At 43.3% G+C, this 26872-nt stretch overlaps 1 protein-coding gene across 2 annotated transcripts; it reads right to left on the reverse strand.

The window, feature by feature from the left end:
* LOC123150412 (proteasome activator subunit 4) lies at window positions 1-26872 on the reverse strand. 2 transcript variants are annotated; one of them, XM_044570265.1, is made up of 35 exons: window positions 26524-26872; window positions 24466-24568; window positions 24268-24380; window positions 24066-24188; window positions 23052-23153; window positions 22796-22961; window positions 10656-10772; window positions 10246-10313; window positions 10060-10161; window positions 9745-9961; window positions 9369-9596; window positions 9150-9277; window positions 8937-9054; window positions 8620-8835; window positions 8392-8541; window positions 8222-8298; window positions 7920-8137; window positions 7499-7712; window positions 7308-7387; window positions 7121-7238; window positions 6873-7043; window positions 6383-6551; window positions 6266-6309; window positions 6026-6068; window positions 5802-5947; window positions 4707-4801; window positions 3649-4547; window positions 2496-2750; window positions 2320-2415; window positions 1778-1956; window positions 1341-1422; window positions 980-1101; window positions 787-879; window positions 373-526; window positions 1-291 (listed from the first exon to the last, which is right to left on the reverse strand). In XM_044570265.1, the coding sequence occupies exons 1-35, from the start codon at window positions 26682-26684 to the stop codon at window positions 250-252; spliced, it is 5409 nt and encodes a 1802-aa protein (XP_044426200.1). In that variant the 5' UTR covers window positions 26685-26872; the 3' UTR covers window positions 1-249. The 2 variants fall into 2 exon arrangements, with proteins under 2 accessions (XP_044426200.1, XP_044426199.1); XM_044570264.1 differs by having other exon boundaries at window positions 10060-10313.

Genomic DNA, 26872 nt, shown 5'->3' on the forward strand with positions numbered 1-26872 from the left:
TAATAATAACTGCAGAAGCTCATTCCATATATATACTCATTCAAGTCCATATATCAAAGCTATCGCCTGTATGAAGGAAAGCCTTTATTGACGAAACTACAATACACCTTATGCAACTATGGATATATGATCATCACTGGTTCATCGATTGAAAATAACATAAAAGTTTTCTATCACCAGTGCAACTAGTCTTCCTCCTGGCCAAATTTATAAAATCTGCTATCACTGTATTGGTATCAGTCTCTGAATCTAAGCAAAGTACGATGACGAGGACGATGTATCCCGGAGGACCTGCAAGCGCAAATTGAGCAAAACTGTGAGAAATGACATCAACGTGTGCAGCAAACCAGCAATTGAAGATATTGAGCTTGCCTCCAGTTCGTCTTCTGTGAAGGCATCCTTCTGGATGCTCCAAGTGTCGGCGTGTGTCCTCTTAAACTCAGCAACAGCCTTTGTCACAGTAGATTTCACAGGAGACGGCTCGCGGATGAAGTGGGCCAGTAGTGTTACATGACCAGGAAGCCAGCTGCAAAGACCAGGGCTGACGTAAGTGTGGGTTATGGAGCAATAGAACTATCAACAAATCTGTTGCTGATGCCACCTGCTATCAACTCGCTCTGTAAAGAAATATAAGAGTAGATCACTACTCTAGTGATCTAAACGCTCTTATATTTCTTTACAGAGGGAGTACTATGCAACAAATAAGGTACTCTAGTGATCTAAACGCTCTTATATTTCTTTACAGAGGGAGTACTATGCAACAAATAAGGTAAGGCCAGCGAGTACCTTGGCATGTCGTATGGGACAGAAAGCACCGAAGCCGTCAGAGCAAGTACTGCACCATGTATGGTAGCAACAGAATGGCCGGACTTTGGAGTTCTGCAACATGCAAAACATTCACATGTATTAGCCAATTATCTGCTCAACAATCGGTGACACAAAATACTACAGTAATATCAGAATTCAGTACAAAGTTTACCTTCTTCTCGTATCAAGGATACGTTGGGCTTGTGCATATGATCTATCACGGAAATCCTTCGATAGATCTTTATCTATACCCTTCATTAAGCTTGCAAGAACACCAGCAGCATGCTCCCTGACCTGAGTATAGAATGGTAAAGTTCATACAATTAGCAACAGGTATCTTCACTTAGAGGACCTTTAGTAAGAACAACACTCATATGTATCCATTATACCAAGGAAAAGGCTAGAAGTAGAAAGATCGATATTCTTAGTGCTTTTCATGTCAGGAGTACAAATTGTACACATTTCTTGAATAACACAACAGGTGGAAAGAAAATGTTGAGTGAGTCAGAGGCCAAATAAAGATATATACTTGCCTCAACTTGGTTATCCACAAGTAACTTCTCGATTGTTTGCCAAATTTGTGATTTCTCTGAGCCAGAAAGAATGAATGTGTGCCTGTGACAATTAACTTTCGATTAGTTCCAAGACCACTGGGAGAATCACAAAACCACATGACAACTAAGAAATATTAACCCGTCAAGAAGACTAGATCTGCAAGTACAAGATAATGTAAGTCTCTATCATCCTCAATGAGAAAATACGTCATAATACACTTCACAAGTCACGCCACACTACCATAGAAACAGTCAGTGAGCTGTTTGCAGCAATGACCTAGGTTTTGACACTGCCAGTGTAGTATCAAAGGTAAGTTTTTCACACTGAGAATAAAACTAGAGAAGAACACATTGCGGACTAAAAAAACATTTATTCTAATACTGGAAAAATAGCAATCAGAAGAGAGGGTATGAACCTGTATGTAAAGGTCCTGAGATATGATAACAACGCTGATCTGGTTCGCCAGTTGGGATCACTGACTGAAGAAAGGATAGCCATAATAGCTGTTTCAAGAAAAGGGCGCGGCAAAGTCCGCCATTTAAGCAATTCAAAAGCTGACTTTGCAAGCAATGACAAATCTTTATTTGATGTTTCCTGCAAAAACATAACAGGGCAGTCAAATTGTTAGAATTCCTAATTCTAACAATTGCTAGTACCTGTCTCCACAAAAAAAAAAAGATGACCTCCTGGAAGGTTTAAAATATTTTTGTCTTCTCCTCAAAAGAAAATCTCAACTTTCAAGAATTTTAGTAGGTAGGATCAAACTTCAGTTTTTCTTCAGAAAGATAGAAGGATTACTGGACTTCTAAGATATGGTTAGCAAATCAAAAGAGAAAATTCTTCCACTTCATTATTCTTGTTTCTCTCAAAACACCACGAAAAACGAGTGTACAGGTAAAAATTCCTTTCATGGAAGATTGGGTTATGTCACTACAGCGAAGTTACCACAATGCATACCTGTAATGATAGAACAGGGTAGAAGAGTGCAATAATAACATCTAGTAGAACGGAAGATCTCCCAGACTTCAGAGATGCAATCATGAAATGGAAAATCTGCAAAAGAAAAGCATAAGCCTAGAATGAAGCAACGGAATAGTACACGTATCAACCTGGAGAAAGTTATGAAATAACACCGTTTCCATTCTTTTAGCGTCAGCCTCCTCTTTATTGTCCAAGCCATTCACAGTGGATGAATCGGATGCCAATTCAAGTTGCTTAGATTGACTATTGTTCTGTATACTCACAGACAACTCAGTAACTCCATCTGTCAAACGCTTAGACCAATATTCATTTCCGGTTTGTTCTGTCAGGACTCCCGGTGAACGTGCACCAGCTAATCTCACATTCGAGCATGCGACACACATAGCAACACCAATCGCCTCTCTTACCTGGAATCAAAATGAAAGGAAATGGATAAGAGTTTGTTTTCTTTCGAGATAACTATATTTCTTTACACATCTGGGCTCCATTTATTATCAAAAGCTTGTCGTTACTTCAGAAAATTTTGACAGTGCCAATTGGGAATGAGATGGGGAGTTTAGCGGGAATTTATGGTGAGTAGCCATGGCAATTTGATTCTGCCATAACCTTTGATAGGCTTGAATCTGAAATGTGTGGCAGTATGTGTTTATTTCTTTTCATTTTTTTCTTGGTACGCTTGCTCTATCCATATTGCATTTTTTCTCCTCTTTTATATGGGGGGGTTGAGAACTAGTATGGTTGCGTCCTTAATTTGCAATTAATAATATAGGCCACATTTTCAATTGAGATTATAGGGTTCCACTTGTGGCAGCAGCAATGAAATGAATTTATTAACCAAATTTCACATGCAAAACGTGTTTTGTCAAGTAGCTGAGAGCTAGCAAGGATACATCTGAACAACTGACAATTATGCCAGTCACCCACCAGAAGAGGGTCCGAGCCTATAAGCGCTTTATGTATCTTCTGGTTCGGACACATCTGATAATTATGCCAGTCACCCACGAAGATAGTCCAAGACTTAATATAAGTGCAATCCAGTTTACAGGAACCTAATCCAGCACATAGCAAGCCCGATTACACAATATCATACCATTGATATAGACCCTGAATCCTAGTGAAGGGTGCTCAAGAACATGTTCTATACAACATGCAACACTCAATTAAGTCCTACGACAGAAGGGCAGCCGATTTTGCTAGATATGTCAAGGAAATATTCTTTAGGTGTGATCATAGTATCAACTTCATTAAAGACAATGGAATTAGAAAGGAAAAAGGTACCTCCACATAGAAGTGATCTGACATTACCTGTGCAGATGAGTGACTCATATTGTCAAGCAGTTCGTTGAGAATTGTAACGTGGTACTGCTCCTCTGCTGGGGACATTTTATGTGGAGAAATTTCAATTAGAGCAACAGACAGAAAAGAATATCTCTTGGCAAGTACACTAGTTGCTACAGACTGAGGAACTGCTGTACATAAGCAATCTAATACTTTTTGCCTGAGAACAGGAGCACGAGTTCCAGATCTTTCTTTGCCAGTAACAGCATATCTAATGCAAGATGCCCATTCAGGAACTGATTCCACAGATGGAGCTAACACAACCTTCTGCAATTGAAGCATCAACCAGTCACTCCCAGACTCCAAATCCCCACTGACATCAGAGTGAAGCATGCCCGCCATAGCTTCAGCCGCCACACATTGCCTTGATCTTTCTTTTGAACTCAGAAATTCTTCTAGTGCAGTCTGAAGTGAGGACATTACTGGCATTCCGCATTGTTGTATAAGCCTTTTGAATATCTTAGCAAAGCTGGAATAGAATGTGCCACCGCCCACTAAAGAAATCCAACTAGGGGTACATGGCCACGAGGCAGAGAAATCAAAATAGAAGTAAGTGATTGCTTTATCAGATCCGCTTTGAAACGATGAAGCACCATAACTTGCTTTTGATGAACCATCACTATCAGAAATAATATGTACATGTGAGAGACTGTTTAGTGTATCATTCATGAATCCTTCCTCCTGGATTATGTCATTCAGAAGCCTTCCTGTTGACAAAATATTGCATTCTTCAGGGTGATCTAATGATTGTTGTGAATCTTCCACAGATGCCTTGTGAGGTGATCCTTCTAATAGTGTGTTCAGAGCAGATATTGCAAGCATCCTTGAGTGGGGGAGTTGACTCTTCAAATTTCTTAAGAAATGACCTAGCATAAAACAGATATTTTAAACAATGAAGGACAAACCCATGACTACGGAAGTTCTTTCAGGAACGTGCAGCTGGAGAAAATGACAATGAAAATATGGCATACATGTTCATTTCAATGTTACGAAAAGAAACTACAAACAGGAGAAGCTGTGCATACCAGCAGTCTCTGCCAGGATTTGTGAATAAATGTCAGGCTCACTTCTAGATGCCAAAATTAGCAACAGAAGTACTCTATTAGCCATCAGGTTGTACCTGGAAGTATACAGCTTACAGGTTAAAATAAAATGTATGTAAATAGCAGGGAAGATAGTCATTTTATTCCGACAGAATGGCATGACAGTTATTATTGAGATCAAATTATTGGGATGAATAAGGAATAGTAGATTTCACGCTATTGTCTTTGTAGGAGTGCTACTACATACGGAAAGCTTCTAATGACAAATCAGTTCAGAAGAAAGCTTTAGAGAATTATCAAATTCCTCCAGTTCCACCAGAATTATGAGAACCATGTCCCATCATCCCATCACAATTCACACGCCATGTTGCCAACAAGAAATGTTGTGCTCAAGTAGCCAGCTGCATATATGGTTACAACATATTCAGACCTCCCAGCGTACAGATACACCCTTTTTCCATACACCCTGCATCATCTTGTTGGGGCACGAGATTCTATAATTGTTGCAACAATGCAGCTATATTGCAGTCTTGCAGTTACAGAGCAACGCTTTGGACAAACATGTCAACAGATTTGCGGTTCTTGTAACAACAGAAATACTAAGTTTCGAAGTCAACATAAACATGCATCTCGGAAAAGGTAAGACATATTTAAGCTGACCAGCTTCTAGTACCATCCAAACTGCACAGTGGTCTATATTGAAGTATATGTGGATTGCCCAACCATTTCCATCAGTTCGGACGTATGGTTCTACTGGTTGGTGCATAAAAAACTTAATACGGCATCAGAGCCAAGAGGTCTCAGGTTCAAGTTTCGGCTTCCGCAATTTAGATGAAAAAATTGCTTGCCTTCTTTCTGCCCACTTTTAGGCCATATCAAGCCTCACGTGGAACTCGTAAGAAATTATCTATGGTAAGATTAAATTAGAGAACCAGAAAAAATAATAGAGGGAATTTGTTTGACATATTTGTCAAAAACAGAGAGGTCTTAGGTATTTTTCAAGGTAAGAAAAAACGTAAGTGCTAGATGTTAATACAGATGCCGCAGTTTTTGGCATAGAGTTGGCATATAGCTTACCTCCAATGTAGACTGTTAGTCTCAAAGCCCAAAGCATTAATTTGAGAAAATAATCCAAGAAATCCTGGCCTGTCAGCCAGACTTTGAGAATTCTTGAAAAAAGACCTTGATATTCCAGAGAAACGTATGTTGTATTTCACAAAGAGCTGTAAACATCATATACAGAATATTTAGTGGCAAATATCATGTTTTAGTTTTCTCCGTCTTATGTTTATGAAACTTACCTCAGTAATAGCTTTCTGACACTTTATCGATTCATGATGAGAGCTACAGAACAAGAAGATTAGATTTAGTACATACATATCAATAAGGTGCTCTTTTAACAAAGGATACTGCATGCTTCTCTTTCCTTGTTTGTTGAGTGTTAAATACTCATATTCTTTTGTGTATGTGTAAAGAAACATTACTGGTAGTTCTAAGCTATTAGAAACGATTAGGGAAAACCTAGAGTATCTGCCAATTACCTTCCCAAAATTCCCATGATAAATGAAGAGAGGGAAGCAGAATCCTACATTGAACAATTATGTTAATATAATTAAAATCACTGATATAACTTATATATGATTGTGAAATAGACATACAGTTGTCAAGTGTCTCAAAACAGTCTGTGATGCAAGAATGCTGCAAGAACCAAGCACCACATGTTCCAGGGCTTTCGAATCACGCAAATTCTCAGTCAGGGTAAGAACACAATCAGAAATTAGAGAAGGCCAGTGCTTCAGCATTTTTGTTAGCGATCTTCCAGCATACCTGGAAACATGGTAACAAAGTAAAGTAGGTCACTGATGTATGACCACATAACCCTTTGATTGAAACTTCATTTCTGCTATGGGGTCATGATCAATATCAGCCAGATAAAGAAAACTACGAACAAATCAATATCCACAACTGTGCGTTGTTATATTCCAAAAACAGAGAAAAACAGAAACATACAGTAGTCAGAATCAACAGTTTCTCGAGTTACTATGTATTATGCTGATGGTAATATTCGAACGAAAATACATACTAACAGCCTAAACAGAAGTTGCAAGCTACATGTCACATGTAAATAAAGAGGGAAAGAGAGCTTACGAGCGAACAGTTTCATAGTTGTGTAGTGAGAGATCTAGGAGATCCTTCACCAAATTAACCATGAGGCTAGACGGAGATACATTGGCATTTGTCCGGTATCTGTGGTATGATGATTGTGAACATCTCCACGTATTATGCAAGTGTGCTTTATCGACAAGTGCCCATCTAGGTCTAACAGAAATAAGAGACTGAATTTCAATCGCAATCCATGTAATGGAATCAGACTAGAAAGTAGGACCAATATATACCTCTTTTTGCCCTGAGCATGGAATGGAACAATAAAGTTGCATTGAGGCTCAATGATGGCAGCAGACTCTAATTTCCAAGCTTGAACATGACTTGACCATTCATCATATTCCAAGCTACCTACAGCAGTACACTGTCATGTAAGCAGTCAAAAGTACAGTGTGCAAGTTTCTAAGATAGCTATCATACCATAGTTCACCAAAGCATCAATCACGCGTACTACAAGTGCTAGGAGAATACTATCATCAGTTCTTTCCTTTAATAAGTACCTGTTAAAAGAATTGTGAATGCTGAGAATAAATAAACTTGCAAATGATGAAAGCAAATAAGCTTTAAAATGATTAGTAAGTAGAACTGGGTGCAGTACGAATGTACATTACCTGCAAGCTATGTGCACAAGTTCTGCAGCCTTTTCACGCATCTCTGAGCTGCCAACGGTGCTACCAGAAGATCCTGCAATAAAGAAACTGGGCTCTACTACCTTGGACCTCCCATCTTTATATGATGGACGCAGTTCAGGTAAGCACGACATTACACCCTGCAATGCAGAATGAATGCGCAATAGCGTTATTTTTAGGTGCTCCTTTTCATCTCCTGCCAAAAGAACAGAATAACAGGGTATCAAGGGGACACTCGGGCAAAGAGAACAATGACAAAAATAAGAAAAACAACTTAATTATTAACATAGATTGGTGTAATCAGCTTCCTGTCAGATTAGCATACATGCTTTAACATATGCATAACCAAGCCGGAAAAAAACATACAGGGTTATCTCGTTGGTCAGAACAAGAATATATGTACCTGTCTCAGACTGAACTTCCATCTGGCAAATAGTCAAAAGCTCTTCCACAGCCGACTGAAAATGAAATTCTAACAATTCGTTTGCAAAAGATAGTTCATCTTGACTGGGATCATGCCACTTCGGAGGAAAATTAAGCATTTCAACCTCCCTGTCCTGATGAGCTTTTGAACAACCCCATGGCTCAATAATATTAGCAATGGACTGACAAGAAAATGGCCTATAAAATAACAAGATTTTGTTGGATAACATCTTTTAAAGATCAAATGATAAAATCAGACAGATGTAAATAAGCTAGACATACTTATACTGATCTAGTGGATAAAATGAAACCAGGCTTCCTAGCACAGAGCGAAGGAGATGATCACCAGCTCCATTGACCTGATTATTCCAAAGGAATTCATCATTTCAAAGTGTAACATATAATGGGTGACTGTCTGTCGAAATGTATGAAAGATAAGAGGAAATATAAACCTTCCATGAAGGGGCCTGGAATGCAGACATTATTACGTGCTTTAATTCTTCTCTATAGCTCAGTAAGACAGGACCCGCATAACTGATGGATATAGCCAAAACCCTCAGATAGTAGTCCAATGCTGTTTCTAGAGCAGGAGAAAGTGTAGCCTGCATGTGCATACAAGGCAGCTGGTGTGTAATGAATGTAAGAGCTCAACCAACAAATGTTACAGGTTTTGAACGAACCTTAGTAGACATATTGTTAGGAACTTCTCTTCCAACATAACCTGTTGTGGGGGTACCTTCGAAGGAGGACATGATAGTCATTAAGATAGGCTTTACAAGGTAGACTGAAGCCTCCTCAGGATATGAATGAACACAGGCACAACAAAGAAGTCCAACTTCTGAAGTGGCACCAGGAAGGATATTTGCATTGACGAACTTGGCAATTTTCTTAAGGGACTGCCAATTGGAAAATCAAGAAGCATGAGCATGACAGAAAATTCACATGTTAAACCTTTTAGGACAAGGAGGTGGAGCATTTAATTAAAAAAGCGCAATACCTGATTAAATAAGGTTTTTGATAACTTTCCCAGAACTATTTCTAGCATGCAAAAATAGTGAGGGCTGTCCTCGACGAGAAAAGTTCCCGGCATGATTGAGGTCTGGTAACCCTCCGCGCTGCCACAACAAAAAGAGAAAGATATCATTTAGCATGTCCTCCAAAAATAATTCAGTAGTAATGACAATTTAAAAGTTTAGCAACCACAGCTTACATGGCACTACTTGATTCCAGATTCTGAAGCACAGAAAACAGCCGACAAAAGAATTCATGTAGCCAATCCGATAGAGAGGAAGTTTGGAGGAAAGCAGGCACATCATCACTAACACCAACTGTAGCCAGCTATAAGCACCAAACAATGGTTAACTAAATGCTGCACAGCAATATCATAAACCAGTGTGCAAAGACAAGGTTAAATCATATAAATACTTACATTTGAAAATATTGAGCCAATTAATTGCATCGTAGCTACAGTTTTAGGTGGATCGTTGGCATCCATACCAAGCAATGCATTTGAAAGGGAAGTGACAATAAGATCATAGAGTGTATCAATCATGCTACTATCACCAGATTGAGTTGAGCATAAAGAACTTAGAAGAAGCGCCCGTCCAGAAAATGCGACAGATGTGACAGCATTCTTTAACTGGTGGGTGGCAGTAGTCTGTCAGGAAAAAGTAAAGTCGTTAGCTTGCTTGCGAGTTAACTGAAAACTATAAATATTGGCATATTTTAGGGCTCCTGCATGTCATAATGACATCCAAGCTCAAGAAAAATAGTAACAGGTATGCTGCATGTGTTGCCAAACTTACTGTCTCCAAGGCTAGTTGGAAGTTCGTTGCGACAAACGGAAGCACCAAGGATGGCTCGACATAAGACAGGATTGAAGTTGCAATGGATACTGTTTCAGCAAGAGAATCATCCTTGCTGTACTGACCACGATCCAGTAATTTCAGCACTACTTTGATAAAAACAGCTCTCTCTTCTTTTCCCAAACAGAACTGCTCATTTTTCTCATCCATTGTGTCACTGCATTGCCATTATTAAATCAGATGATGCAAGCAATAAAATTCTCATGTGGCACAAGATACTTCAAGCTGCAGCATGAGTTAAGATTGATCACTTACAATTGTTCATGTTGAAGACGTCTTTCAAAGTAAAAAACAAGATACCGCAGAAAACGCTCCAATGAGTAGGTCCAGCGACCCCCATTTGATGGATGATAGAATCTAAATGCCAGAAAGACATAAGTTAAAACAAAATAAAGAGCCAGTGCGACAAGCAAAAAGAAGTACAAGGACCAGAAGACAAACTGTTCTAGAAAATTTATGAGCTTCTCAAATTGTTCCAGTGCCAGACTTTTAGGCTTCAAAAGGTACACCTGCAAACAAAAATAAAAGATAATATTAGTCGTATCTTGCTTTGGTTAAACAATGCAACAAGCCGTAATGTTTACAAAATATCATGCTGTAGTATTTTTTTTCTATGGCAAGTTTGTTATATATGAACTAAAACATGAATAGCAGGGATAACTTTATCAGCAGAATACACCATAAATTATTAGCTAGTGACTGAACAAGTGGTTAGAATCATAAGAAAGTTGGCCCCATTATTCATGCATATTTTATGCTGATACCAAGACATCAAATATTAAAGGCTTAAGTGCATAAAATCTTCCACAAGCTGTCAAGAAAAAATAGTTGAAAGGATAAGGATAGCTTACAACAGACTTTGCAATTGCCTTGGAAGGTGATCTGGTCTTACTTGAGAACAAAAATCTTGTGTTCCTAGGCACCTCCACTGGAAAAGGGTACGACCCATTCCCACTGGATATAGGAACCTAGCAACAGAGACAAAAATATATTAATGATTGTGGAAAAGATTTTGTAATCCTACTTTAATGGATTTACCATACATAATGCTACTTTAAATCTGACAGCTGAATAACATATGACGAACGTTGTGATATATATCACAACCGTATGAATATTTTTGGTATTTACAGTAAACAAAATCTAAGTACCAACTAGATTTGGCTTCGTAACACTGAAGAATGAATATAAGCTTGACTCGGATTAGCAAGAAATTTGATGACATCCAAGAGAACATTGTACTCGCCTCAGTATTTGTGATGCGGAGCATCCCAAGGTCATCCCCGTGGACCTACCATCGTCTCATCAAGTGCCTACCGGACCCATGACTCGATCACGTGCAAGAGCCCTTGAAACCGAGATGACATCTCTCCTCTCACAATTCCACTTCGATGCACATGAAGCATGGCTACTACCTCATATGGATACTTTGTGCATACTCAGGTACAATGGAGAAGCTAAGGAGCAAGGACAAGAAGAAGAGGAAGATGGACGAGAAGACGGAGAAGAAGAAGGGCTGCCGGAAAAGACCCAGCCACCGGACGACCGGCCGGGACCGGACGTCCGGCGCCTGAAGCATCTGCCGAGTCCCAGCCAGCGGACGTCCGGTCCAGACCAGACGACCGGTGCCCCGACACCCGAAGCAAACGAGCGGACGTCCGGTCCAGACCGGATGACCGGTGCCCCTGCACCCGAGGCCAATGAGCGGACGTCCGGCCCCGACCGGACGACCAGCGCGACCACACCCAAGCCGAAGTCAGCGGAAGTCCGGAGCCTCCGGACGTCCGGCACCCCCATCACAGAGCGGAATCAGCGGACGACCGGAGGACACCGGACGTCCGGCAGCTCCTGAGACACCGGACGACCGGTCCCCAGCGGACGTCCGGTACCTGTCTGCGCACAGTGTTCGGGCCTGAGGCCCATGTACCCCTTCACTTCGCCCCCATTTGCACTTAAGACTATAAATAGACCCCCCATTCATCCTAGCTAGGGTTAGCATTGGTTTAGCTCATTTGAGAGATAGAGCATTGCTCATCCATATCGAATCTACTCCTGGAGAGAGACCGCGACCCCTCTTCGGAGAGGATCCACCTTGGATTCAAGACCTTGCGGAGAAGATCCCCTTGTCGATTCAAGACCTCCTCACGGAGGAGAACCGGTTACCGTGTATCGTCCCTAGTTGTCCATGGATTCATGTATCGTTCTATGTACTCAAGGATCTAGCCCATGTGTGACTTATTCGTGTCGGTTTAGTGATTTCCTCTTGTGTTTACCTTCCGTTCATCCTCGTGTTCTTCGTGTTTTTTCCCCGGGATCCGCTCCTTTCGTGAAAGATCGAGCTATAGGGTCTCTACCCTACATCATCTTGGTATCATGAGCCAGGTTCATCACGATTTCGGAGCCCCCTCTTCGTTTTTCTAGCTTGATTTTGTTGTTTTTCGTCCTAATCCGAAAATCCCCACAAAATTAGCCCTAAAAATTTTTCTTGTGTTTTGTGAGTTTTGATGATGTTTTGTTGGTTTTGATCCGTGAATTTGTTGCGTTGCAAGTAGATCTAGCCTTTACCCACCATCTCCACCTCGAAATCCCTCCCAAATTCCCCATATTCCCCCCAAAATCACCTCCCGGATCTAAAATTTCGGTTGACCTCGACCACCAGACGACCGTCACATCACCAGACGTCCGGCGACCCAGGAAGCACCGGACGTCCGACCCGACCGGACGACCGGCGACTGGACATCCGTCCACTACCGGACATCCGCTACACCACCACCGACTTTCCGCAATCTTTGCCAATATCCCAACCCACACCACCACCTAACCGATACCTACTCCGACGATTTTGATCGCCTTTGGTTTTGAGAATTTGAGTTGCGGTACCGTATCCTTTTGTGTTTCGGCTATCTAGGTACGGTTCGACATCGACACCACCGCCGCTCATTTTCGCCACGGACGCGTCATCAACACCGGTCATCAACAACGACCACCTCGACTACGACTTGGTATTCGTGCCACCATTTTGACACCATACCGGAAGCAAGACCGGTAACCTCATCTTGGTAGTGGACATATCACTCTTGCCATTACATTGATAGCCATCATCGCCTTACTCCTTTGCGTTGCTTACCCATCGAGACTAGCCATTGAGTATTGCCGGCAACGAGACTTGTGCACTTTAGTGATCATACTTCCCATAGCATACATACATACATCATTGTTGCCTATATTGGTATCATCTCTTGTGTCACTAAGTTGTCATCGCATACTCACTTACTATCTTGGTTCGTCAAGCATTGCATGAGAAAAGAGCTCAAACATCAAAGAGCCAACCAAGCTTTTAAGCAAAGAGGAAAGATAAGCAAAGAGCTTTTAAGCAAGAACCATAGCATCATACAACATTAAGATTGTCATACTCGATCATCTTGGATCATATCATAGCAACACCTTGCATAAAACATATTTGGGATAGAAGTAGTTGCATTTTTGCTAAGTAGGTTGTGCACAAGTTCTTGTATCCGCCTATCGTGCAATCGTGCTAGCGTCTCTCTAGTGTTGTGCAACAAGAGCATTTTTTGTGGATTCCACATTTTGGCTCACCCTTGGTTGCACAACCCCACTTATCTTTTTGCGTGTGTGTTTCTGTGTACCGTATATGCTTGGTCTACTTGTTACATCGCATCTTGCGAATCTTCTCCAACATTATTGAATCTTGCTTACATTCACATTAAAAATTGTGCCACCATCCTAACCAAGCTCCACCATAAGCTTTTACTTGTGTAGGTGTGAGAAACCGACGAGAATTCGTACCAATTGGGCTATTTCCTTGTCCTACATTGGAGTGATCATCGATTCACTTTCAACTTCGATCAAGGTACATTTGGTATTCGTTCTTCTCTTTCTACCACTCACACTTGTCTTGGAATGATGGATAGGTCAAGTACTTCTACCAACCCACTCTTCATGGAGCAAGATGACGACATGAACTCCTTCACCAAGAGTCATCTCTTCGGTGCACAACGTGCTTTGCATCAAGAGCAACAAGCTATGAGTGAACGCATCGACAACCTTGCCGCCGACTTGCGACTTTCCGAGCAACGTACAAGGGACTACTTCGACCACAAGCTCGACGATCACAAGCAAGAGAATGACGCAAGGATGGACGAGAATCGCGCTTTGTTGCTCAACCGCTCTTCTTCCACTTCAAGAAGGAGCCGTTCAAGTCGCCATTCCGACTCAAGTACACCGACTTCGAACACTCCTCGTCGAGCCGCGCGCACCGACAATCAAGCAAACCTCAATCCGCTTCGGGACACCGACTCTCAAGAGCGTCGTCGACGTCAAGCCGAAGAAGCCTTTGCGCTAGCTCGAGAACGGCAACAACAACGCCAACATGAAGAGGAAGAACGCGCGCGTCTACACCAAAATGCACAAAATACCGAGGCTCAACGTCAAGAACAACAACTCCGTGACGCTCAAGCACTTGAGGCGCAACAAGCTCTACGTGATGCGAGTCGAGCCGTTGCCGACCGAGGCCGACAAGCCCGTGAAGAAGAGGAAGCACTTCGCGAAGAACTTCATGAACGACGATTTCAAGCTCACATGCATCGTCTAGTTCCCCCTCGAGCTCGACGCGTTCCTCCACAAGCTCGCCAAGACCATCAAGTTCATCAAGAGCATGAAGACAATGGGAACCCTCCGCGTCAAGAGCACCACAAGTTGGACAATCATCTGCAACATGGGCGTCATCATCCCCGACCCCAACACAATGAAGAGCAACGCTACGGCAAGCTCAAGTTCACCATGCCCAAGTTCAACGGAAGCAACGATCCCGAAGAATACCTTTCATGGGCATTGAAAGTTGACAAGATCTTCCGTTTGCACAATTATGAAGAAGAGAAGAAGATCGCGATGGCATCCCTTGAGTTCCAAGACTATGTCCTCATTTGGTGGGAACAAGTCATTGAGCGCCGCGAGGCAAGAGGTGATCCACCCATCACTACTTGGGCACAAATGAAGGATGTCATGAGAGCACGATTCGTGCCTACCTACTACAACCGCGACCTCTTCAAGAAACTCCAACAACTCAAGCAAGGAACCAAGAGCGTTGAAGAATACTACAAGGAGATGGAGATTGCAATGATAAGAGCCAATGTGACGGAAGATGATGAGCAAACTATGGCACGTTTCTTGAATGGACTCAATCATCCCATCAAGAAGATCGCCGACTTCCAACCATACTCAAATCTCATCGAGCTCGTGCACCAAGCTACCAAAGCGGAACGCCAAGTGCAAGATGATTTCAAGTATGCCAAATTCTCAAACAAGTCATACGGCTTCTCCAATAACCAAGCTTCAACGACGCCAACACAAACTACAAGACCGTCTACTTCCAACATCAACAAGTCGACTTCCAAGAAAGCTTCGCCTACTACAAGCAACTTCAAGCCAAGAGCTTCATCATCAACAACCCCTACCGATGAGACCGTCAAGACGAGTTCCCTCAAGTGTTTCACTTGCGGCGGCCGAGGCCACAAGTCCTATGAGTGCACCAACAAGCGCACCATGATCTTCAACGACGATGGCACTTATGATTCCATGAGCGAAGGAGAAATGGAAGCCCTTGAGCAAGTCGCCATGCACCGCCAAGTGAACAATGAAGAAGAACAAGTCTTTTGTGATGAAAACTCAAGTCCCGCACTTGTTGTCTCCAAAGTCTTGACTCTCCAACATCACCAAGAAGAAGACCAAAGATGCACCATATTCCACACCAAGGCCGGCATCAATGGACGATCTGTCAAGGTCATCATCGATGGAGGGAGTTGTCACAATCTCGCAAGTGAAGAACTTTGCTTCAAGCTCCAATTGCCCAAGACGAAGCATCCACATCCATACAAAGTGCAATGGCTTAGTGACTCCGGTACCATCCAAGTCGAGCACCGAGTACAAGTCTCTTTCAAAATCGGCGCCTACGAAGACACCTTGGAGTGCGACGTCATCCCAATGACCGTTTGCCATCTTCTCCTTGGACGACCATGGCAATTCGATAGAGGAGTCGTCCACAATGGGCGTACCAACCACTATAGCTTCAAGATGCAAGGAAAGGAGTTTGTGTTACGACCTATGTCTCCAAGCCAAGTGATCACCGATAAGCAAGCCACCCATCGTGGAGAGAATGGTGAGAGAATGAACCACCAAAAAGAGAGTGAGCGCCACAAGCCCAAATTGAGTGCCTCCACGATGAGCGAAAACAAGAACTTCGTTCTACTTGCCACCAAACGTGAGATGAGAGAAGTGTGTGAGAACCCATCTAGTGTCCTACACTACGTCCTCGTGTGCAAGGACAATACAACACAAACTAACACTTCTCACACTCTTCCTCTAGTGTTGTCTTCTCTTTTGCAGGAATTTTAAGATGTTTTCCCCGATGAGCTACCTCCGGGACTACCTCCACTACGAGGCATTGAGCACCGCACCGACCTCATCCCCGGAGCACCACTTCCGAACAAAGCTCCCTACCGCATCAACCCCGAAGAAACCAAAGAAATTCAAAGGCAAGTAAAGCATCTCATAGACCATGGTCATGTGCGTGAAAGTTTGAGCCCTTGTGCCGTACCGGTCATTCTTGTGCCAAAACGTGACGGTAGCTTTCGCATGTGCTCCGATTGTAGACCTATCAATGCTATCACCGTTCGTTATAGGTATCCCATTCCACGCCTAGATGATATGCTAGATGAGCTTAGTGGTGCCACTATATTTTCCAAAATTGATCTTAAGAGTGGTTACTATCAAATCCGCATACAAGAGGGTGATGAATGAAAAACCACATTCAAAACCAAGTTTGGTTTGTATGAGTGGTTAGTCATGCCTATGGGTCTCTCGGAAGCACCGAGCACTTTTATGCGCCTTATGAATCATGTCTTTCGCCCTTACATTGGTATATTTGTTCTGGTTTACTTAGATGACATTCTTGTGTTTAGCAAATCTATCCAAGAGCATGTCACCCATGTCCGCACCGTTTTGCAAACTCTTAGAAAAGAGCGTCTCTATGCTAATATGGAGAAATGCCTTTTGGTGTTGATAAGCTCGTTTTCTTAGGTTTTGTGATCTCTTCTAAGGGTGTTCATGTAGATGAGTCCAAAATCAATGCTATTAAGACTTGGCCGCAACCAACCAACTTGCATCAAGTGCGTAGTTTTCTTGGTCTTGCGGGTTTCTATCGTCGCTTTGTGAAGGATTTTAGCACCATTGCTTCGCCTTTGCATGCTTTGAGCAAGAAGAATGCGCCGTTTATTTGGGGACCATCCCAAGATACCGCATTCAATGAGCTTAAGAATTTGCTTACTCATGCTCCCGTGCTTGCTTTACCCAACTTCGACAAGCCTTTTGAGATTCATTGCGATGCTAGCGGTAATGGCATAGGAGGTGTGTTAACGCAAGAGAAGCGACCCATAGCTTACTTTAGTGAGAAACTTTCCGGAGCGCAACTCAACTATCCCATCTATGACAAAGAGCTATATGCTTTAGTCCGTGTTTTACATGAATGGGAACATTACCTTCGTCCCCATGAGTTTATCATTCATACCGATCATGAGACCCTCAAGTATCTCAAGGGTCAAACTAGTTGAACAAGCGTCATGCTAAATGGAGTGAATTCATTGAGTCTTTTCCCTATGTCATCAAGTACATCAAGGGTAAAGAAAACATCGTAGCAGATGCTCTTTCCCGCATATGCATGCTAGTCACGCAACTTGAGTTAGATGTCATTGGCTTCGGGCATATCAAAGAATTGTATGCGCATGATGAGACTTTTGCCACTCCTTATGCCAAGTGTTTGTCGCATACATCGTGGGAACGCTATTACATCAAAGACGGCTATCTTATGAGAGCTAACAAACTTTGCATCCCCAAGTCGTCCCTTCGTTTATTGCTTTTGCAGGAATCGCATGGAGGAGGATTAATGGGACATTTCGGACGCGACAAGACGTTCACCACGCTCTCGAAGAGCTACTTTTGGCCAAAGATGTTTCGGGACGTCAATCGCTTCACCAACCGATGTTCGACATGCCGCAAAGCTAAGTCCAAAGCTCAATCTCATGGTCTCTATATGCCTTTACCAATTCCATACCAACCTTGGGAGGACATAAGCATGGACTTTATACTTGGTTTGCCAAAACTCGCAATGGGAAAGATTCCATATTTGTCGTTGTGGACCGTTTCTCCAAAATGGCACATTTTATTCCTTGTCACAAGATAGACGATGCTTCACATGTTGCTAATCTCTTTTGTAGGGAAATATTGCGTCTCCATGGTGTGCCAAAGACAATTGTCTTGGACTGCGACGTCAAGTTCCTTAGCTACTTTTGGAAGACCCTATGCGCCAAGCTCGGAATCAAGCTACTCTTCTCCACGGCGTACCATCCTCAAACCGACGGCTAAACGGAGGTGACAAACCGCACACTCTCTGCTCTACTTCGAGTACTCATCAAGAAGAACATCAAGGAGTGGGAGGAGTGCCTACCTATCGCCGAGTTCGCCTACAACCGAGCAAGACACTCAACAACCGGCAAGTCGCCTTTCGAGGTCGTTTACAGATTCAACCCATTGTCACCATTGGACATTTTTCCTCTACCACTCCAAGAGGGCATCAATTTGGACGCAAGTGCGCGTGTGACACATCTCGAGAAGATGCATGAAGATACAAGAAACACCATCGAGCGCCAAGTTCAACGCCTTGCGACCAAGCTCAACTTCAACAAGCAACCTATGGTCTTCAACACTGGTGATCAAGTGTGGCTACACCTTCGCAACGACCGCTTCCCACAAGAACGCAAATCCAAGCTTCGACCACGAGCGGATGGACCCTTCAAGGTGCTTGCACGCTACAACGACAACGCTTACAAGATCGACCTCCCGCGCAACAAGTACAACGTGAGCGACATCTTCGACGTCAAAGATCTCTCTCCCTTCCATGGTGATGAAGATTTTGATCCGAGGACGGATCTTCCCCAAGGGAGGGGAGATGATGCGGAGCATCCCAAGGTCATCCCCATGGACCTACCATCGTCTCATCAAGTGCCTACCGGACCCATGACTCGATCACGTGCAAGAGCCCTTGAAACCGAGATGACATCTCTCCTCTCACAATTCCACTTCGATGCACATGAAGCACGGCTACTACCTCATATGGATACTTTGTGCATACTCAGGTACAATGGAGAAGCTAAGGAGCAAGGACAAGAAGAAGAGGAAGATGGATGAGAAGACGGAGAAGAAGGGCTGCCGGAAAAGACCCAGCCACCGGACGACCGGCCAAGACCGGACGTCCGGCGCCTGAAGCATCTGCCGAGTCCCAGCCAGCGGACGTCCGGTCCAGACCGGACGACCGGTGCCCCGACACCCGAAGCAAACGAGCGGACATCCGGTCCAGACCGGACGACCGGTGCCCCTGCACCCGAGGCCAATGAGCGGACGTCCGACCCCGACCGGACGACCGGCGCGACCGCACCCAAGCCAAAGTCAACGGAAGTCCGGAGCCTCCGGACGTCCGGCACCCCCATCATAGAGCGGAACCAGCGGACGACCGGAGGACACCGGACGTCCGGCAGCTCCTGAGACACCGGACGACCGGTCCCCAGCGGACGTCCGGTACCTGTCTGCGCACAGTGTTCGGGCCTGAGGCCCATGTACCCCTTCACTTCGCCCCCATTTGCACTTAGACTATAAATAGACCCCCCATTCATCCTAGCTAGGGTTAGCATTGGTTTAGCTCATTTGAGAGATAGAGCATTGCTCATCCATATCAGATCTACTCCTCGAGAGAGACCGCGGCCCCTCTTCAGAGAAGATCCACCTTGGATTCAAGACCTCCTTGCGGAGAAGATCCCCTTGTGGATTCAAGACCTCCTCACGGAGGAGAACCGGTTACCGTGTATCGTCCCTAGTTGTCCGTGGATTCGTGTATCGTTCTATGTACTCGAGGATCTAGCCCATGTGTGACTTATTCATGTCGGTTTAGTGATTTCCTCTTGTGTTTACCTTCCGTTCATCCTCGTGTTCTTCGTGTTTTTTCCCCGGGATCCGCTCCTTTCGTGAAAGATCGGGCTATAGGGTCTCTACCCTACATCATCTTGGAATAGTGCACTATAGTACTTCAATAGTCTATAGTGGACAAGGTGTGGTTGGTACTATATTGGCGAAAAACAGTTATCGGGAGCAATGAATCTAATGATGATACATGGACCTCCATGCCCCTTAATACAATATAATGGCATTTGTTCAGACCTCTAACTATTAGATTTTTTTCCGCAAAAGCGGTCAACGTATGTAGCCTCCAAGACAAGGAAAGCTCCATGTTTCCTTGTATGTTATATTGCTTTAGTCTTGTTGTGACTTTGCTCATCTTTTATACACTCCATCATTTATCATTTTTTCCCATTATTCCTTCTTGAAAGTAAGGCAAGTTCTATAGGACGGCGGTTCGACCCGCAATGTTGTATGGCGCTGAGTGTTGGCCGACTAAAAAGCGACATGTTCAACAGTTAGGTGTGGCAGAGATGCGTATGTTGAGATGGATGTGTGGCCACACGAGGAAGGATCGAGTCCGGAATGATGATATACGAGATAGAGTTGGGGTAGCACCAATTGAAGAGAAGCTTGTCCAACATCGTCTGAGATGGTTTGGGCATATTTAGCGCAGGCCTCCAGAAGCTCCAGTGCATAGCGGACGGCTAAAGCGTGCGGAGAATGTCAAGAGAGGGCAGGGTAGACCGAATTTGACATGGGAGGAGTCCGTCAAGAGAGACCTGAAGGATTGGAGTATCACCAAAGAGCTAGCTATGGACAGGGGTGCGTGGAAGCTTGCTATCCATGTACCAGAGCCATGAGTTGGTTGCGAGATCTTATGGGTTTCACCTCTAGCCTACCCCAACTTGTTTGGGACTAAAGGCTTTGTTGTTGTTGTCGTTGTATTCCTTCTTGAAAGTATTTTAAGAAAGTGGAAAACATTCTGTTCGGGAGAAATCATCAGAAAAGCAAAAATTTCTGTATGTTGTTTTTCCATACTCATCTTTTCGACCCCTTCCTTCACTTGATCATCATTGTTTTGATGTTTTCACTTTTTTCTCATTATTATTTCTTCATGAATGCAGTTGAAGAAAGTTAGTTATTTAGTTTCAGAGGAAACATCTCATAAACGAACAAAACAGATGTCAGTTTCTCGCCTTCAGCAGATGAAAAATTACCGATAAGATGATGGTATTAGTTTTATCAGATCTGGAAGCTTTACTCTGAAGTTATATATTCTTTGTATGTTTTGCAAACACAAGCATGCCACATCGTCAATATCACCGATGCCTATTATAGAAACACTCGGCTATGCTTCCAGCACCTCAAAAGAAAACTTTGGTCCACCTTCATGTAAGAGTGAAAAACTTGGATGGAATCCGACAGGCCAATTGCAACAAATAAATGGAACTAGTAACAGCTTCATTCCAATGGACACATATTCCAACCCATATGAAAGCTTAAGTAAGTTGCACAACAAAGACGTATAAGATGAAACACAAATACTTCATATCGCATGCACCTTGCACGGTGTTGCCGGTGCATTCAGATCCCATGCGCCCTGGCAGTGGCCAGGTGCGTAGGTGGCGATATTGGGCTGTAGTCTAGTGCGAGTGGTGACTGTGGAGGCTATGGCCATGACCACCATGAAGTGGTGGATCGGTTGCGCAGCAGCCTGAAAGCGATCAGCGGTGAACCAGCATGTGGTGCGGCAGCGCGACCTCTACTCTTTGGCCGGCAGCTACGTCAGGGTTGCATCTGGCAAACTTCTCTGATCCCGACACAAGCAGAGGGCTTGAGCGGGATCCAATGGCACGTCGAGGGACACACGATGAGCCAGCTAGGACAGCAGGCACCGGTCAGCAGAGATGGTGGACAACAGTATTGGTGAATCAGCGCGGAGTATGCGTTTTCTGTGGGTAAAAACCCTTGGTCAGCCTCTTTGGTCAGATCAAGAAACATTGGCTTACGTGAGTCGTTTCCTTCCCAAGATGTGTAGCTCGAAGCTCCTCCGGGGGTGATAACCACAGGATTGACCTTTTATAAAAAAACTCAGCAACATCGACGTATGAGCTGCAATCCCTTCTTGACGGCGCGTTATCTTGGAGTATCATGTACATCGCTTAGTCCCAACTATTTTACCAGAGGAATATGGTCCCCGGTAATAGGTTAGTGGTAGATGATAGAGATGTTGGCTATCCTTCAGTTTTTCGTTTATTGTAAACCGTTGTGTTCAGTCTTGATACTTGGTATCTTTTTAATGAAATTATGGTTGTATGCATCTGAGGATGCAGAGGCCAGGAAGCTTGTCCTTCCTTTTCGGAAAAAAAAAAGCTTGATGTGTCGGAGGATTCTCCATGCATGATGCGCTATGATGGTGCCCACAAATGTGCAATCACCTGTTGTTGGAAAGTGCCTTTAGCATGGTCGGTTGGAGCAGCAACTTCCAACAGACGCTCTTCATGGGAAAAAAATTATAACCGCTGTGTGGCACATATGGGAAGTACAGGCCTGGCGCAGTGGTGAAGTACTCCCCACTTGTGCCAAGAGGTCCTGGGTTCAACACTGCCTCTCTGCACTGCACTGTGCAGGGGTAAGGCTTGCCTCGTATAATCCTTCCCCATACCCCATCTGGTGTGGGAGCTTCTAGCACTGGGTCTGTCCTTTTTGTGTGGCATATATGGAAATAACACAATGTGAAGATTTTAGACAGTGTCACGCCCAGTTGCCATGTCCATGAAACATTTTTTTAGGAGAGAATAGCTGGGTTGATTCTGTTGCCTATTTTTTTCGAGTCGCTGGTGTATGTAAACTGTTTGTACATCTCCACCCACCCCCACCCCCACCCCTCCTCTCCACCGTCAGGGCCTTCACTACAGTCTCCCCATAAAAAAGGTACATAAGAATTCAACCTGAAAGCCAGACATACCTCAAACATGTTCAAGTATCTTGTAAACAATAGCGGCAGAAACTTCTCCCATTCAATGGATCTGGAATTTTTTATGCAACGTGCTATGATGGCAGCCCATTGGATATCCCAGAAGTTACAATTTGTGACAGAGTCCCAAATGTGTAGACATTGTGCAATCCAATCACTACAAATCAGTGTCATAAGTTAGTTAAAAGAATAGATGTTTGGCAACATAAGGAAGCTCATTGATCAAATATGTGACCGTTTCAATTACGTCGTAAAGTGATCCTGGTTCCTCGAGTTTGCAGGAAGAAACAGCCTAACAAATCCAACACCTTCAAATGCTGAGTTATGCCATGGATTTTCCAGCAACGGCCTGTGGTTCCAATACAGTATCAGGTCAGGCAGTTCTATTTCGGCAGAACTCACCAAGCACAAATTTCCAGTTGTGGTGATAAGAAACGATTGATACACTTTGTGCTATTTTTCGAATTTATACAATACTAATAGTATAGAAAACAATAACATTGATAGTAGCAACAGAAGGAACAAAAAAACAGTGCAAATAAAACACAAGCATTCAGCTGCTTATGGATATTTCCTATAGGACTTATCATTTTTTTTAGATTCTATTGGGCCTATCATGGAAAAGGGACAGCGATAATCGCATCATAGATTTCTAAAATAGCAGAATCATGACACTCAAGTCTCTAACCTAGCACAGGTGTAGCATAGCACTCGGAAGTCCCTAAAGTTCTCGCAGATCCCAAACTTGCATGGGCATTGTACATGTCTCCAAACTTGCTAATAATCTAGCATGTACCCAAATATGCATGGCTAAGCACCATTTCTCCATTAACAAACAGTATGAGAAGATATAGCAAGTGTTACCCTGTCGCTGATTAGAAAACTATGATTCCTTACCTTTTGGTTCCATAGTTGAGACAAGATAACTACTAGTACTACTTAGATATTAGCCTTAGGGAATAAGATAAAATTTGTTAGTGAAGATTGCTAGGAAAGTTTCAGCTAAGCGATGGATGCAAGTACATCTTGTTAAGGAAAGGAATAAATAAAGGTTATCTAGTCTCCCTCTCTTATTGAGCCGGTCCATCAAAGGACATGAGTTCCAAGTTGGATTTTGACAGGATTTTCACCAATTCGCATTTTCACCGGATAATATGCCAATGAATCAAGAAAGATCAAAGCAGCATAGAAGCAAGAATGCAGAAGTATGCGGGAAAAAATAAACACGGGTGCTGAATATGCCAAACAGAAACTGCCAAACCTGAATTCCAACCAAATCTCAGCAGCTGCACCTTCAGGAAAGAAAGTCCTAGAGGCATGTACTAAGCCGGTGATGGTCTCGAAGTGTTGCTGCCTTACTTTCCAGCCCTCAGGGCCCATGTTTCTGAAATAAACATGACATTCACCATGTTAACTCATGTAGTTCTTTCGACACCAGAAAATATGTGTGTTCAGAACTGTACCTCTTGAAATGGGTTTGTATCAATGTCTCGTAAAGCGGCCTCCATTGCACATCAAGTGAAAGTCTCTCCGCATGCTTTTTGAAAAGCCTGATGAGCAAACCTCCCCATTTTATCTGGTTACCAATTGTTTAGTGTATATCACCAAAGAACAAAAGATCTTAACTATACATAGATAAATCATTAATTGCAGGCCATTACCTGGACAACAAACTTATTCTGCGATGCATGAAATATTCCAAACCCAAGCTCTACAAGAGCATGTATGTCCTCAGGAGCAACGTCACTCTTTGCTTTGATAAAACTAAATCCATAAAAAATCAAACATCAACATTTGCTACATAAATCCTGATAATTAACCAAATTCAATTACATTGTTAGTATGTTACAACAAAAACAAGTTGTGCCCTTCCAAGTATAGCCTCACTTCAATATACAATTGAAATTGCTGTGTTAGAGAGAAAGGGAAAATGTGTGCCACATAACATAAAAGTGCCATTATAATCTCATGTGTACTTCAATATATTAACCAGGGTTATGAAGTGAAGGGTTTTGTATAAGGTCATGTTAAGAATTGTACATGTTTATCGTTGCATATTCATTAATTGGAGACTCATGTGGAGTCACGGCCTAATTCCAAAGACGATATCCTCCCAAGGCCCCACATAGAAAATAACTATAAATTCCCATGTAAATTAAACAATATCTGAGGCACTCACATATTAAAAATGAAAATCAAATCCATATATCTAAACTGTGTATTGTGTGTCTTAGATCTCATATATAGCCCATCAACTTTGCAGTTTAATTCATTGGCCCCATCAACAAAATAAATTATATATTTTACTCAAAGAACACATGTTCACAAAACACATGCCCAATTAATAAGTCATAGTCGTTATAATACTACTTCACAGATCAATCCAGAGTATTAATATCACAACCCAATACAATTTTAGAAAACACAACTTGGGCAGACATTGCATGTAAATCTGAATGAGACAGGCTATAACACAATTGGAAAAGCATACAGTGTAATATAAATATATAATACAGCTTTTATCGCAAAATAAATTAACTTTAAAGCACAAATAGGGCAGCCCGGTGCATGTAGCTCCCGCTTGCGCAGGGTCCGGGGAAGGGTCTATTGTACACAGCCTTTCCCTACATTTCTGCAAGAGGCTGTTTCCAGGACTTGAAACCGTGACCTCATGGTCACAAGGCAACAGCTTTACCACTACACCAAGGCTCCCCTTCCAAGCACACAAGCACATTCAAAATCATCTAAATAGAAACTGAATTGAAGCAATATGATTGCTTTTCTCTACCGTATGTAACCAAAGTAACTGTTCCGTATATTGAATGGAAATACTTTTACAAGAATCTTAGGTTTTTCTACAGATGTACTTCCTACAAATCAAATGTGACAACGACATTTTTACAATTTATATGTTTTGGAGTTGCTCGCGGTGCAGAGAAACAGGTTGAAGACTACTTTATCCAACTGTGACAAAATCATTCAAATTGAAATATACAAAGGGGCAGAATATAGTGTATATCCATCTTTGGGTACTAATCATCAGGTGGGTCACAGTCTATTAGATCGCATTTGCACTGATTATATTCAAAAGAAAGCATAAATAAATATTTACAAACAGACCCTAACGCTTCAGTATTTGCAAACAAACCAATGACAGACCGAGAGAGATAATTTCAGATGGACCCTGCCTCCTGGCATCCCTCAATCTGATCCACCAATCACATATGACGAACACCGCTACATGCTAGTGCCCAAAAGAGTTTGTAGTAGCTAATTAGCATCTCATGAACTAATTAATCATCAAAACTTTTGTTAAGATGCTAAAGATGGCAGGAAAAGCTCAGAAACGAGCTTGGTATTGGAGCTTAGGCCGTGAGCCTTGTGGCAAGTGTTTTACCCAAAAGCAGAGTCACAGTACAGAAATGTACGCCAACAACAACTAATTCTGACTATGTTTTCCAGTAGTGGACTCCATCGTACAAGCGCTCATCCCATTCACGGCTTAGCCGAACAAGCTCCAGAGAGTGGATGCCCAACAATTCCACAACCGCGAGCCCCAAGCTAACCCTTCACACAGTCATGGAAATGGAATCGCTCAAAACCTCTCCGGATTACGAGAGCAACTCGACTGGCGATTGTGCATATAAAATCCCAAAAGCAAATCGAATCGCACCGCATCGAATCGAATCGGTACGGAGGAAAGGGCGCGAGGGAATTACAGGTCGAACACGGAGATCCACTTGAGCGTGGCGTAGGCCGAGTCGGGGTCGTCGGGGCGCCACGCGTCCTTGGCCGCCCGCACCGCGCCGGCGAAGGCCGCCGCCTCCCCCCGCGCGGCATCCGCCACCGCCGGGGGCAGCCACGCGTTGTAGAGATGCATCGCCGCTGTGTGCTTGCGAAGCAAAGCGAGGCGAGGCGAGGCGGAAATGGGTGACGGGTTTCTGGTTGGGGTTTAATCGGGTAGAGAATTTATGAGCGGCCGGGTTCTTTCTTCGCCTCCAAGACGAGCGAGGGGGAGACGACGACCAAAGAGGCCAGAGGGCGACTTCGGCGACCGGTGCTCCGCGG

The sequence above is a fragment of the Triticum aestivum genome, chromosome 7A, assembly GCF_018294505.1.
Source record: "Triticum aestivum cultivar Chinese Spring chromosome 7A, IWGSC CS RefSeq v2.1, whole genome shotgun sequence".
In the NCBI taxonomy this organism is placed as follows: Eukaryota; Viridiplantae; Streptophyta; class Magnoliopsida; order Poales; family Poaceae; genus Triticum; species Triticum aestivum.